The sequence below is a fragment of the Alternaria arborescens genome, assembly GCF_004154835.1.
Source record: "Alternaria arborescens strain FERA 675 chromosome Unknown contig_5, whole genome shotgun sequence".
NCBI classification, from domain to species: Eukaryota; Fungi; Ascomycota; class Dothideomycetes; order Pleosporales; family Pleosporaceae; genus Alternaria; species Alternaria arborescens.
This window is the reverse complement of record NW_021167860.1, coordinates 1,367,224-1,380,986: the sequence shown is the minus strand read 5'-3', so window position 1 is coordinate 1,380,986 and position 13,763 is coordinate 1,367,224. Positions and strand designations below refer to the sequence as shown.

Sequence of the window (13,763 nt, the reverse complement as noted above, 5' to 3'; positions counted from 1 at the left end):
CTTACCTGGCCAGTCCTTACTCCTCGTAGCAGCTGGTTCTGTCACGTGCTCTCGCGTCATGGTCCGTGCATTGTCTGCCTAAAGCAACAGGCTGCATCACTTCGTGGAGCGACCACAGGCTTTTCCACAGTGGTTGCTCTTCTTTCTTACCATCTTCTCATCACCTGAACACGTTCTCAATAGCCACGATTCGCCAATTTGTTCATCCCTGAAGGTCCATAACGCCTCGAGATTAACGGCACGCGACGCTAGTTGCCATACGCCAAGCGCGCAAAAGAAGCATCTGCTAACACGACTATGGCGGGTAAAGAGGCGACAGTCTACATACTCGATCTGGGGCGGTCGATGGGCGAGAAGAGGAATGGCCGCGAGCAGACTGACCTTGACTGGGCATTGGAGTATGTGTGGGACAAAATCACAACTACCGTAAGTCGTCGTTCATTGGGAGATTTAGTATGTTTGATGTGCGGTAATGCTTCAACTCTTACACAAATGTCGGTTTCAAGAATAGATTAACAGCAATTCAGGTTGCCACAGGCAGGAAGAGCGCGTTGATGAGTGTCATTGGCTGCCGAACGGACGAGACCGATCTCGCTGGGATTATGGAAGAGGGTGAAGGGTATGAGAATATTAAGGTGTTCTCGGAACTAAAGTCGTATGTGCCACGTTAGAAGAGACGTTGCTCCTGCTGATAGACGTTAGATATCTACTAGGCGATGTTCGAATGCTACAAGAGCAACTCAAGCCAAGCAAAACGGACAATGGGGATCGTGAGTGGCAGACATTTGTGAAGCCTCTTCATACTAATAGCAATAGTACTCTCCGCCCTTGCAGTAGCTGTACACATGATTGATAACGCAACCAAAGGGACAAAAGGCAACCCATTAAAGTACGATCGTAGGGTCATCATCGTGACTGACGGTCGTGGCCAAATGGACACTGAAGACCTCGAGCAGATGGCTTCGAAGATTAAAGATCCAGATGCTCCATTCGAGATTATCCTGCTTGGTTTAGACTTTGACGACCCAGATGTAGGCTACACAGAAGAAACGAAAGAGTCTCGAAAGGTATGAGGGATGGGTGCCAAAGCTTGAATGGAGCTAATATGATCTAGGCAAAGAACGAGCAGATTTTGAAAGGCTTTGTAGAGGATTGCAACGGCAATTTCGGCACACTTGCGACAGCTATTGAGCAGCTTCATACCCCTCGCCTTAAGGACACCCGGCCAGTCCAAAGCTACAGAGGCTCACTTACACTGGGAGATGCTAGCAAGTACGAGGCCACTATCACTATCGACGTTGAACGGTATCCATGTACCATGATTGCGAAGCCACCCACAGCAAGTACATTCGCAGTGCGTGCAGATCATGCTGGCGCATCTGGCCCAAGCGTGGAGTCATCGGCGACTGTAGTTGGTGAGGACTACCCAATGACTGATCTGTCAGCGGTCCACAATCAGCGCCTCTACCAGGTAGACAACCTGGATGAGCCCGGCCTGAAAAAGCCAGTCGAGCTTGATGAGCTAGAGCGCGGCTACGAATACGGCAGAACAGCGGTGCACATTTCGGAATCTGACATGAACGTTGTGAAATTGGAAACCCAGCAGGCTCTGGAGTTAGTGGGCTTTATCAAGGGTGAGGAATTTGATCGTTATCTTCCCTTGAGTCGCGCCAACTTCATAGTGCCGCAAAAGGCCAACCCGCAAGCTCAGCTCGCTTTATCGTCCTTCATTCACGCACTCTACGAAGCTGATTGCTATGCGGTTGCACGTTTGGTAGCGAAGGATCTAAAACCTCCAGTGTTGCTACTACTTGTTCCACGTATCGAGTTAGAGTGGGAGGCTCTAGTTGACGTTGAATTGCCTTTTGAAGAAGACATGAGACGATACAAGTTCCCGCCATTGGATCGCAAACTCACAGTCAGCGGCAAGACCATCACTGAGCATAAAGATCTACCGACAGATGAACTTCTCAATGCCATGAGCCACTACGTCGATGCGATGGACTTATCGACATTTGGTCGCGACGAAGATGGCAATGAGGAAGAATACGCCAAACCAGAAGACACATTTTCCCCCCTTGTCCATCGTATCCTCCAGGTCATAAAATGGCGGGCGACACATCCTGATCCCACCTTACCCATGCCAGACCCGCCGGAGATCCTGATGAAATACTCACAGCCACCAACAGAGCTCATCGCAGCGGCTGTAAAGCAATTGGATTCCGTCAAGAAAGCAGCAGACGTCAAAAAGGTTCCGCCAAAGGTCAGAGGTCGTGGTAAACGGCAACGTACAGACCGCGATAAGCCTCTTTCAGGCCTTGATGTTGACGAGCTCCTCGGTAAACCCAAGCGTGTCAAAATCGAAACCAACAACCTCATACCTTCGTTCAAGCAAGCTCTCGCTGCCTCTGACGATCTAGACGCCATTCAAGAAGCCGTAGAAGGTATTGCGAAGGAAGTCCATAACCTCATTAGCAGCAGTATTGGAGACAACGCTTATGGACGGGCACTTGAAGCTATTCGCGTCATGCGAGAAGAGCTCACCGAGCTCGAGGAACCAGAGATGTACAACACGTTTGTGGTGCGGCTGAAGGAAGATATTCTTGGCGGAAAATTGAATGGCAATCGCCGAGATATGTGGTGGAAGATTAAGGGAAGTCGGTATGGACTCATCGACTCGAAGAAGAGTTACGTCAGTCCTGTCACGGAGGACGAAGCCCGAAGGTTCTATGAGGTTTGACAGGCTGAGTCGCCAAGCTCAACCGGTTTGCCTGGAAACGTAGTAGAGCAAGGCAAGCACTGCAGGTATCTGTATTACGACTTCGAGTTATCTACAATAGGACCATGGTTGCATGCACCGATGTATTTGTGCCTCTAGCTACTCGTACACCCGTTGTTTCTTTCTGCCACCACATTCCGTAGATTCGAACAACTGCAAGCCCAACAGCCAAATTTGCACATTTCGTGTCTGCAAGTTTGGCTCGTGCCCAAAGGCTAGCGCGCATGCTCGGGGAGCGTCGTTTCGTCATACGAAGTTCTCACTCACCACCACCTCGCCGCCCACCAGGCGCAACCATGTCCAAGATGTCCAAGCCCAGCTTCCACCAAGTTCGTCGTAAGTAGCTACAACTGTCTCATCATGTTTGTTTCGCGCACTTGAAGTGGTTGCATGCCGCCAGGGGGCTGGAAAGTTTGTTGTGCGATGCGGCTGACTGCTGTCCCATGCTTATTCGCTGCAGCACTGCCGTGCGACTATCGGACTCCGACTGACATCAGATGATGAGCCTCACACATGTAGAATTCCTACTGGTTGAAGGCCACTGCTCAGCCTCCAGGAGTTGCAGTTCAGCCGCGACGCCAGTGCGGCCGTTCCGAGGGCGTTGACCGGTCTTTTGGAAATCGCCTAGGAAATTCTATACTTCGAAACAATTCATTTCTTCAACATCGAACCTTGGGCTCCCAGACTCAAGAAAATGCATTAGTGATGCATGTTGTACGTTAGCTAAATCTGTGATACCTTCGACGATCTACAGCTATGGAGCCTTCAACCCTACGGTACTCATACTCACCTGCGTCTCCCGAGATCCGCGTCTCAAGACCACAGTATGCTTCCACACCTGCCAGAGCAAGCGACGAGTCCTCCGACATTGGGCGCGACATCCCATTGAGATTCGAAGAAGATATGAACGACCCAGGTCTAGGGATCCAGATGATACCTATAACAACGCCAAAATCACCAGGCGCTGCGTATTGGCGGCAGGAAACCAGTGATAGAAAGCATGATGTGTTCTCTTCTGTCGCATCCTATCCTCAGCCACGGCCGTCATACTCTAGAACGCCAGACACGCTGTATTCATTTGGGTCTGGTATCTCGAGAGCGCGAACAGATCCTATGACCGAGAGGCTCATTGCGCATCGGGCGACCCAGTCAACAAGATGGCATATACATTGGCGTATACCAGCACTCATGGGATTTGCTTTCTTCATGGGCCTCGTGTTCGCGCTCCTCCAGCACTTTTTGTACACCTTCCTGCACCAGAGGCGAGAAGACGATGAAGACAAGAAGTTTCGATGGGTTCTTTACGGGCGCGCGTTGGCATACCTCTCAAAAGTCGCTTTTGGGTCATGCGTGGTACTTGTCTTTCGACAGCGCATGTGGAGAGCTTTCAGAGAGCAGGCGTTGACTGTGCTATCTATTGATCAGATATTCGGTGCAACAGAAGATCCTTCGCTCTTTGGGAACTGGGAAACTGTATCGGGTGCGCCGCTCCTGTGTGCCATCGCCATGGTTAGTAATTTGACGGGCGCAAGCCACATATAAACATACACTAATTGCGAACGCGGACTTGCAGGTTATCTGGCTGATTCCGTTGGCAACAATCATATTTTCACCCGGTGCACTTACCTTCGGAACCTATCTCGACATCGAAGTACTTGACCTTAAGGTTCCTACGCTCAACTTCTCGGTGGAATCCACAAAAGATTGGCGACACCCGGTCAAGCTAGAGGATGGAAGCAACAAGAGGTCGATGATGTACTACAATACCACCGATCTTGCTGCCGCAGCCCCAGGGTGGTTTGACTATTACGATCAGCCATCAGCAGAGTTAAGGCGCATTGCGCTTCTGCTAGCATACAATGGTATGGATCATCCAAACATTAGGCAGGGTGCTCGACAAAAGGCTTGTGGAGGATCCTACAATTGCACATACGAACAAAGCTTCACTGGGCCAAGTTATCAATGCGAGGAGGTTGCAAGTAATTTTGACGACACGGGAGGATCAAATCATTCAGATGCGCCTTTTAATATGAGCATTCTAGCACCGCAAGGAAGCTACGTGTACTATGCGGAGGTCGACAAAGGTGCATACCCCCGCCCTCAAGCCGCTGAATTTCGGGCGGGCAACGGGGGAATACCTGTTGGAGAAGCCCCATCAGATCTAGGTGTTTTCAAGTCGGAACCTGTGTTGTGGATCGGTTACGCATTCAATTCGACAAAAGAGTTAGCGACAGACGACCCACTTGCAATAAACTGGACACATCGCTATGATTCACATATCATCCGCTGCATACATATGGAAGCTAGGTATACCGTCAAATGGGAATTCACTGAGCCATCCTTCAAATCCACGATTGAGTTAAAACACCAAGCGCCCGTCGTGGACACAGACTTTCCGCGTGGGGTTGACGGCAAGATAGATTACACTACTATGCCCAGGCCTACGGACAACTACATCAGCCCTCGACACAACGTGGGTGTTTACAAGAAGATTACGGCATATCATGCAATCGGCGATATGTTTAGGGAGTTTCTTCGCGGACATGTCGATATTACGGCACCAAAACCAGGGCCATACTACGCACAAGTCCATTCGAACGTCACAATGACACGACTAGTGCAAAAAAACAGCGAGCCTAAGAACAATCTCACGGCTGAAATTGAGGCCTTCTATTCAGACATGGTGGTTTCATTGCTATCAGTACCAGAGATGTTGGTGGTAGCCGAAGAAAAACTCACAGTGAATCGGTCACGACTCCAGTCCTCTTTCGTCTACGTACCTGGGAGGTTATGGCAATGTTATGCGCCAGTCATCTTCGTTACTTTCCTCATTCTCTTGTTCGGCGCTCTAACGATTTGGCAAGATGGAACGACGTTCTCGACTGGGTTTTCTCGTATACTGGTTACTACTCGCAACACTACGTTAGATGATATCGGTCATGGCGCGTGTCTGGGCAACGATCCCTTCCCAATGGAGTTGATGCGCACCAAACTTCAATTTGGTGCTCTTGCTGACGGCGAAGAGGACTACCTGCGAAATGATGGTTATCAAGGCAGCGGTGGCCCTCTAGTTCCACATCACTGCGCTTTTGGCGTTGCTTCCGAAGTTGTGCCTATCGTCAGAGGTACGCCATATGCGGGTCTGAATCAGCGAAAAAGCAGAAGAAAGGTAAGCAAGGCAAAGATGGAAATTGAGTAGGCAAACCTGTGCCTAAGAAGCTTTGGCGTGTGATCCGTGAAACAAATTTATACTGATACTTGCTCCTATACCCAACTCAGTATATGCCAATGACCCTATTGACTGGAATATCGACACTCGTCATGTAACTCGCCACATCACTAAGCAGATACACGTAGTCGCAATGACCTGTAGTCTTGCCCCACGAAGAGTGTCGTGAGGAGCCGGACGTCTGCACAAGTGATTCATACCTCTAGCATCGTCTCGAGACACATACTGCATTAGGATTGGATGGAAACCTCAGCAAATCTGCCCATCCAACCGCTCTGCCACAATGCCTTCACCAAAAAGCCAAACAGTCCTTGCGTTTCACTGGATCCATCGATTTGCTTTTCGTCCATTTGCATGAGCATTCTAGTTGAACACGACGGTTTTCTGACCGTTCAAAAATACCCTCTTCTCACTCCACCATTTGACCGCCGCAGCCAAGACCTGACTTTCAACATTGCTTCCCTCCTCCACCAATTCCTTGGGGCTCAAAGCATGATCAACCCTCGCAACGCGCTGTTCAATTATTGGTCCCTCATCCAAATCGGCTGTAACAAAATGTGCGGTTGCCCCGATGATCTTAACACCGCGCTCATAAGCCTGATGGTACGGTTTCGCGCCCTTGAAAGAAGGCAAGAAAGAGTGATGGATGTTGATGATCTTGCCCGACATTTCTGTACACAGACGAGGTGAGAGCACTTGCATGTAGCGTGCGAGAACCACAAGATCGATGTTGTGTTGTTTGATCAAATCCAATATCTGTGTCTCCTGTTTCTCTTTGGTATCCTTGGTTACGGGTAGGTGGTGGAATTCGATACCGTTGTTCTTTGCTAGTTCAGCGAACTCGGGGTGGTTGGATACAATGATTGGTACATCCACCTTGAGTTGACCAGACTTGACGCGGAACAATAAATCGTTGAGGCAATGGCCGATCTTGGACACCATGATAAGGACCTTAGGCTTTGCGTCTACCCGCTGGATCTGGTACGTCATACTCATCTCCGAGGCGAGCTTCTTCATGCTATCTTGTAGTGCGGAGACATCAGGGGAGTGTCCAAAATGGACGCGCATGAAGAAAGTCTTGGAGTCTGGGTCGGAGAATTGCTGTAGATCCAGAATGGTGAGGTTTTCCTTCGCTAAGAGACCCGTGACAGCATACACAATGCCTGCTTTATCGGGGCATGACAGAGTAAGGTAGTGGTCGTCACCTGCCATCTTGGATGTTGAGATCCGTTCTGTGGAGCCAATTTGTTGAAGTCGAGGTACTGAGGTTGCTATGGATCGTCTGCTCAGATTCAGTGATGACTGTTTGGTCGAAAATTTAGGAACTAGGTTTTGCCGGTTTCGGGAAGCGTCGTTCGGTGGGTATATGGATTGTCGGGCCGCAAATGCGCGCGTTGATGTGTGGAGTGACCGTGTGCAGGTGCGTGCTGGACGTAGAAGCATTTTATGGCAATCTGATCTCTTTTTGCAAAGACTGGACGCGAAATGGCGTTTTCTCAATGCTGTGCTAGAACCTCTGCGGCTTAGGTATAGTGGCCGGAATCGGCCGACGATCTAGCCCTGTCGCTTACCAGTCGACTCGCGAGCGTATACGCGTAGGCAAAAATCTCTACCTTGATGCTCAAAACGTGCGAAAAGGTAGGTGAGACGTACCAATGCTCCATAAGTTTACTACCGGAGTACTTAAAACACTCGTGTGTTGGCAACAAGCGTATACAAATTCGACGAGTTAAAGACTTTTTCTACCTCGGGCGCCATGCGTACAATCGAAGACGATACTGTCAAAGGTAGAGACCAAGCAAAGATAGACTATCTTTCCGTACATCCAACTATGATTATCTCTCGTGTTCCGTACAGTCCAATGCACTTGTAGATACATTGAGCTTCTCGCGACCCCTAGTGAGCTCATCTGCCATCGTAACCAAAAGCAATTTGATAAGAATCACTGGTGCATAGTTCAGTTGCCAAGTGTGTCAGTACTCAAACTGGATTTCAGACTAATCTTACCATGTCTTTGTATACAGTATGCCATCGAAGTTACTAATAGAATATGTTGTAGCTAGCATGCCAATCAAGAAGTCAACCACAGAGTGATTTCACCTAGCATCTATGTGCAAGAACTTAAAAACGTAGTCAGGTGTGCTGCGCTATAGAAAGATACAAGTTAATGCAGCCACAGAAGCGGAGAGTCCTTTATTTGTGCTCGAAGATTGGTAATCAACTGTAGTGCGGTAGCCAAATGGCCCAAGAAATTATAATTCTGTTCACATCTTGACCTAAAGATTGCTTTACTGCTGGTATTCAGGTGGGTGGTGCGTGCTGATCTTCCTGCAGTGGTCTTTGCGATTGATCGTAACTAGTAAAGCCGCCCCCGATAAATGTTTTGCCCTCGAGATATGGTCCCTGATTCATTGGATTACTATACTGCTGCCAATTTGTTGACGAGCCGGTATCCGGGCGAAAAGACCAGAGACATCTCGACATCCCCCTTTTTCTAGATAGGCAAGTGTCAACGAGAGTATACCAACCCGCTCCCACAGTGTGGGACTAGACTGAGGTACTTTTCGCAACGTCAGGAACCGTGCCGCTCCATGTTCCGTATCGCAGAATCTTCCAGCAAATACAAGAACACTAATGAACTCGCCAGAGACATGCTTGGCGGTCCATTGTTGCTGGGTGATGGCGATCGACATGGCGGTGAAAGCAAGGCGACCCTTCTTATGACCCATCCTATACCAATCCATGTCCTTATCAAAACTGTATGACATTTTTTCTTCACGACCGGGCCTTCCAATCAACTTCCCCCAAGACCACTCTCGATCAACATCTTTGATCCTATAAAAGGTATTCAAGAAGTACGGGTCTCTGATCTCAAGTGTTGATAACATCCCATCTGATAAGCGACGTATAGAGTCTCTGTCGAGCAGTCGAACTCGAGACTGACATTCAGGATGTGAAAGGTACATATTCGCCGCCCAAACAATATTGGGGCTTGTGGAGTTAATGAGATCACTCATATATGCCACGTATTCACGATCGGGGGGCAAGCGCCAACTAACCGTACCGTTCCAACCAGCCCACGTCCACGAAGGCAGGTGATTACGTCGTGTACAAGCCTCTGAGATGAACATGACATGATTTGGGCTTGCACGGTGATACCATGACGATAGCGATAAAGCGAAGGTGATTTGAGGGCTCGTCGCGCTTCCGGCAATGTCGCCTGTCCATAATGGAACTCCTTGGAATATAATTAGAGATTTGGTTTGCTCGTACATCCCGCAAATCCCCTGAACTACAGTTGAGTACGCGCAATCAGTATACGTCTCTTTTTCAATTCGCATGGTATGATTGCTTACATGCTGGTAGGATATCTGTGTCTTGCGTCAAGTGCCTCTTAGTGAATTCACGCATGTGATCAGCCAGCCCTCGCAGTTGTGCTCTAACGTTGATCTCATTAACCACTGGAAACCCATAGTCAAGCCGATATGCCTCGTCGTTGGAGATAACAGCATCATCTTGGTGCGCATTGCTACCTCCACTAAAAGCACCTCCTTTGAATATGCCAGTAAGCAGGAAGTCGACCAGAAGATAATTAGAATTATCTTTGAAGCTTGCAGGTGTGTGGAACAGCGTTATGTCTGCGCTCTCGTGAGACGCCATACTGCGACATTCCCAGTAGGTCTGGTGTTCAGTGAAAACAATGCGGCGATTGGAAAGCACACCTTCTTGGTAAGTCCAGCCACGAGTCCAATACTGCGACTGCATTACTTCTCGCCGCGGATCAGGAAGTATTGATAAAAGTAAGCTTCCGCTATCGACATAGTACTTTGGTTGCGGTCTGCGGGGTGTCGATCGTACTCCAGGGAGACCATGGCTAGCACCGCTTCCTGCCGCTGCTACGATCGTGAAATCCGCTGCTTCGTATATCGTCGTCATCCTCGAGATCAGGTAGCCTTTCTCATCCAAATCCGATTGGTTTATACAACTCCGATCCACCCATAGATAGGTGAAGTTGAGTTTGCGTGTAACCTCGACTGCGTCCATAACCGTCGCTGGCCAAGGGTCCAGATCAGCGGAGGTAGATCCCCAGACATAGCTTAGAGCTGCATATGGTGTCCCCCATGGCTGTTCCTCCACCTCTGGAGGATCTTTTGAACAATTGATGAGACGAAAGCCTCGGGTGATAGGCTCGTATGATGCGCGTTGCTTGCATGCGTCACCATGCTCGCTCCGACATACATCGAGCCACATCCGTACCTGCCCAAGATCAAATGTGGACGGAATTTCCCTAGCACCCAGTAGATCCTGGTCGCTACTGTTGCCAGCCAGCTGACGGAAGACGGCTCCTACGGCGGGGATCTCGTAATCAAGCCAGGTGATATCGTGTGCAGTTGGCGGAATAGACTCAAGATCGGGTACGACGGCCATGAAAGCTCTATCATGACGAGTTCGAAGGTCTTGCCAATTCACATCTCTCTGTGCTTCTTTCAATCGCGCTCCATGGAAAATCCATGCATCGCTACTGGGAAACGCTAATAACTTGTAGCGCTCATGTGCATCTGGCTGAGTCCTGATGGATCGGAAAAAGTTGCACAATGGACACTCTGATGGGCTGGATAGCCGAGTACCAAATTGATGCACCAGGAAAGCATCATTATAGAAGTTTCGTCGATCATAGGCTTCGTGAATCTGGGCGGGGTTTGATGTGTTAAGGTTTCTCCCTCTGTAATGCCGGTAGGCTTCATCAAAATTCCAATCGATATCGATCGTTTGGCAAGCCACACATAGAGGTGACGTTGGGTCGTTGACTGTTCGACAGCGTCTGCTTCCATGGAACTCCACGTCATCCTCCGAATTGGACTTTCGTTTTCGTTTCCCGATCTGGTTCGATGATATTTCGGTCATTGCGTGGTAGAAGAATCACGACTTTCCTATGAGATGGGCGATAGTAATTTTGTTTCTATGGCTGACGGTGCAGTCGAATTTCGTACGAAAAGTTGTAAAATAGTGGTGTTGACTCATATCTATCGTTGTGGAATCTATCCTCGTATTGGCACACAGCTGAATGCAGGTCGCTCGGGCAGTGTCCAGCACAGCCTCGTTGCCTGAAACAGGCATTAGCGCCGCCACGGGCGCATCTACCCATCTTGAGCGAATCAGGAACGATCCTTGTTCTCTTCCCCAATTCATCGTTTTGCACACTAATGCCTGACGGGGAGGTTCTGCGAGCCTTCATCTAATTCAGATACTACATAGCGAGCAGCTCGTATGTCAGCGTGGACGCAAAAGGGGTTATCGAACAGCATATTCTTAGCTCGTTTCTGATCATAAGGGCGGCAACATATTTCTTTCTATTCGGCCGGACGTTATTCGGTTCTCACCCTGACTACAATCTTGCCCTTCGCCCTGCCGGTCCTGAGCTTCTCGTATGCTCTATGTACATTGTTGAATGCAAAAAGTTCGTCCACGACAGGCTTCACTTTGCCGTCCGCGACAAGTTTGCCTAACTTGATGAAGTCATCGTAATTTGTAGAAGCAAGACCGAATGAGAACGGCCGTTGCCCGCCTCCAAGCCACATGGGTACCAAGAAGCGGAAAGCGAGGTCATATATGAAGGGCAAGCTGACCTGGGACCCGATCTGTACGTACTTCGCTCCAGGCTTCGTGAAGGAGGGAGATTTCCAGTAGAGCTCGAACTGGTGGCCAACGTTATCGAGAACCATATCATAGTGCTTCGAGCTGCTTGCGAGAAGAGCAGAAACATCGTTTTCACGATAGTCAATCAACTCATCGGCTCCAAGATCCTTGCACAGTTGGGTGTTTGCACCTGTGACAGAATCAGCAGATGCGCTATCGTTCCAAACTTGGTATATTTACCTGAGCAAGTTGTAGTAACATGGCATCCCAAAGCTTTGGCGATCTGTATGGCAAATGTTCCCGTACCTCCCGAACCACCATTAATAAACACTCGGTCACCAGCTCTCACATTTGGAGCAAGACACTGATACGTCACAAGTCCACAAACCCCTAGCGTTGCTGCTTGCTCTACAGACACGCCACTAGGTATCGGCACCGTCCCAGCTTTTGAACCGATAACGTATTCCCCAAGTGTGCCAAACTGTTGCTTTGGCTCGAGTTTGCCGAATACCATTTGCCCAACCTTGACATTGCAGTCGGGTCCTTCTTGAACAACCCTTCCAGCAAAATCAAGCCCGGGTGTTGCTGGTTTCGGGATGGCCATTCGTCCAACCACTGGCAGTTCTGCTAGCTTGTAGTCGACAGGGTTTAGAGCAGCAGCGTGAACTTGAATAAGAGATTCTCCAGCTGCGAGGGGCCGCTTCGATGTCGGCAGTGGGACTGAGTCTTTGAGCTCTATCGCCTCCTCAAGCGTGGTACCACATGTCGACCATTGCCATGCTCTCATTGTTGTCGGTAGGCTCATCTCTTCCGTTCCGGTGGTGGTGGTTTGCGACATGGTTTAAGTAAAGGTCGATAACACTGTTAAGAGGAGAATATTCGAGAGAGTCGGAATACACATTGATTCTGATGCGACATCATATACTATTCTGCGGTGGCTGGTCGTCAACCAAAACCATGGGCACCATTCGGATCCCCACACGGGGAAGCTGCAAAGCGACAGTGGTCTACGGTATGCATCAGGAAAACTATCATCAACCGCACAACAAGAGCACCAGAGGTTAAACTAAGACAAGTTTGATCATCTATGTCGCGCAGCGAAAGTGTCTGTAATGGGAGAGATGGTAAAGATATGAGCGCCACGTTAGAGGCTCGACGTCGCTAGCGCCGGACCTCGTGCTTCCGCTAACGACTCCTCACAGCTACTAAACCTTGTATACCAACATAGGCCCTATGCGTTCTAGTTGTGCGTCTTACTTGTGATGATAAATATCGATCGGTTGCGGCAGGATAGATCGCTTTTGACAATGATGCATTGTTCGTCGTCGGACGCATTCTCTTAAGCCGTTCTGTCCAGATGGGGCTTCGTTTGCGTGTCGATATCGGTAACATGATCCTTTACTATCAACTCTTTAGCGCCCCAGCTGCATAGTTGGGAAACACAGCACTAGATGATGGTACAAGTTCTTCTTCTCTTACATCGGCATGTTCTCCTTCGACGTCGTGATGCATGACTTTCTCATATCCCTCGTCGCACTTAAGCAATTTTCCTTCTTCGATACTACTTTGAGTTTCCTCTTTTGTGTCACAGTCGTCTTCCTTGGCTTTATTATCTATTCGCTCATTCTATTCTTACAATTTTCTCTTACAGATGTAGGCTTAGGTCAGGAATTTGAAGATTTCGTTTAAAAGAGATATGAAGCCGATGCGATCAGGACTACATTGAGCGTTGCGATCAGATGCTCTACCAAGAAAGAAGTATTTGCTTTGACCAGACTGAATCCATTCTTTTGATTTCACGAAGTCAAGAACCGATGGGCGGCATCACGAGTTAAGAAAAAGTTGCCATCCTGGGCTTCTAATTAGAATCTCCGCCGCAACTCTGAGTCTATCAATGAGACCATTGCGCACAGCTTCTCTCAGCAACAATTACTTCATCATTAATAGAGGATCTGAGTCACGGTGATAGCTCCTACGTATATATGTCTCTCGCAATGCCTAAGTTCACGAGTAATAGTTTGCCATTTGTATGCCTCGTGCTCAGCAGTCGTTCCCGGATGATGGAGTCAAGAGTGCTGGTTACCATCAATCATCTTTCTTTGTGGTCCACCTTTTCAG

The 13,763-nt window shown here is 48.9% G+C and overlaps 5 protein-coding genes across 5 annotated transcripts; 2 read left to right on the top strand and 3 right to left on the bottom strand.

Moving 5' to 3' along the window:
* Nucleotides 1-297: 297 nt before the first annotated feature.
* On the top strand, nt 298-2,740 carry AA0111_g3173 (ATP-dependent DNA helicase II subunit 2; the record flags this gene model as incomplete). Its single annotated transcript, XM_028649028.1, has 5 exons — nt 298-426; nt 528-655; nt 703-770; nt 817-1,067; nt 1,115-2,740. 5 exons carry the CDS (start codon nt 298-300, stop codon nt 2,738-2,740), a joined length of 2,202 nt encoding a protein of 733 aa, XP_028509281.1.
* A 795-nt stretch (nt 2,741-3,535) lies between these two features.
* On the top strand, nt 3,536-5,978 carry AA0111_g3172 (hypothetical protein; the record flags this gene model as incomplete). Its single annotated transcript, XM_028649027.1, has 2 exons — nt 3,536-4,288; nt 4,353-5,978. 2 exons carry the CDS (start codon nt 3,536-3,538, stop codon nt 5,976-5,978), a joined length of 2,379 nt encoding a protein of 792 aa, XP_028509282.1.
* A 393-nt stretch (nt 5,979-6,371) lies between these two features.
* On the bottom strand, nt 6,372-7,220 carry AA0111_g3171 (hypothetical protein; the record flags this gene model as incomplete). The annotated part of the gene is made up of 1 exon (XM_028649026.1): nt 6,372-7,220. One exon carries the CDS (start codon nt 7,218-7,220, stop codon nt 6,372-6,374), a length of 849 nt encoding a protein of 282 aa, XP_028509485.1.
* Nucleotides 7,221-9,338: 2,118 nt separating this feature from the next.
* On the bottom strand, nt 9,339-10,436 carry AA0111_g3170 (hypothetical protein; the record flags this gene model as incomplete). Its single annotated transcript, XM_028649025.1, has 1 exon — nt 9,339-10,436. The coding sequence occupies one exon, from the start codon at nt 10,434-10,436 to the stop codon at nt 9,339-9,341; it is 1,098 nt and encodes a 365-aa protein (XP_028509486.1).
* Nucleotides 10,437-11,374: 938 nt separating this feature from the next.
* AA0111_g3169 (hypothetical protein) lies at nt 11,375-12,483 on the bottom strand (the record flags this gene model as incomplete). Its single annotated transcript, XM_028649023.1, has 2 exons — nt 11,375-11,835; nt 11,886-12,483. The coding sequence occupies 2 exons, from the start codon at nt 12,481-12,483 to the stop codon at nt 11,375-11,377; spliced, it is 1,059 nt and encodes a 352-aa protein (XP_028509529.1).
* Nucleotides 12,484-13,763: the final 1,280 nt, after the last annotated feature.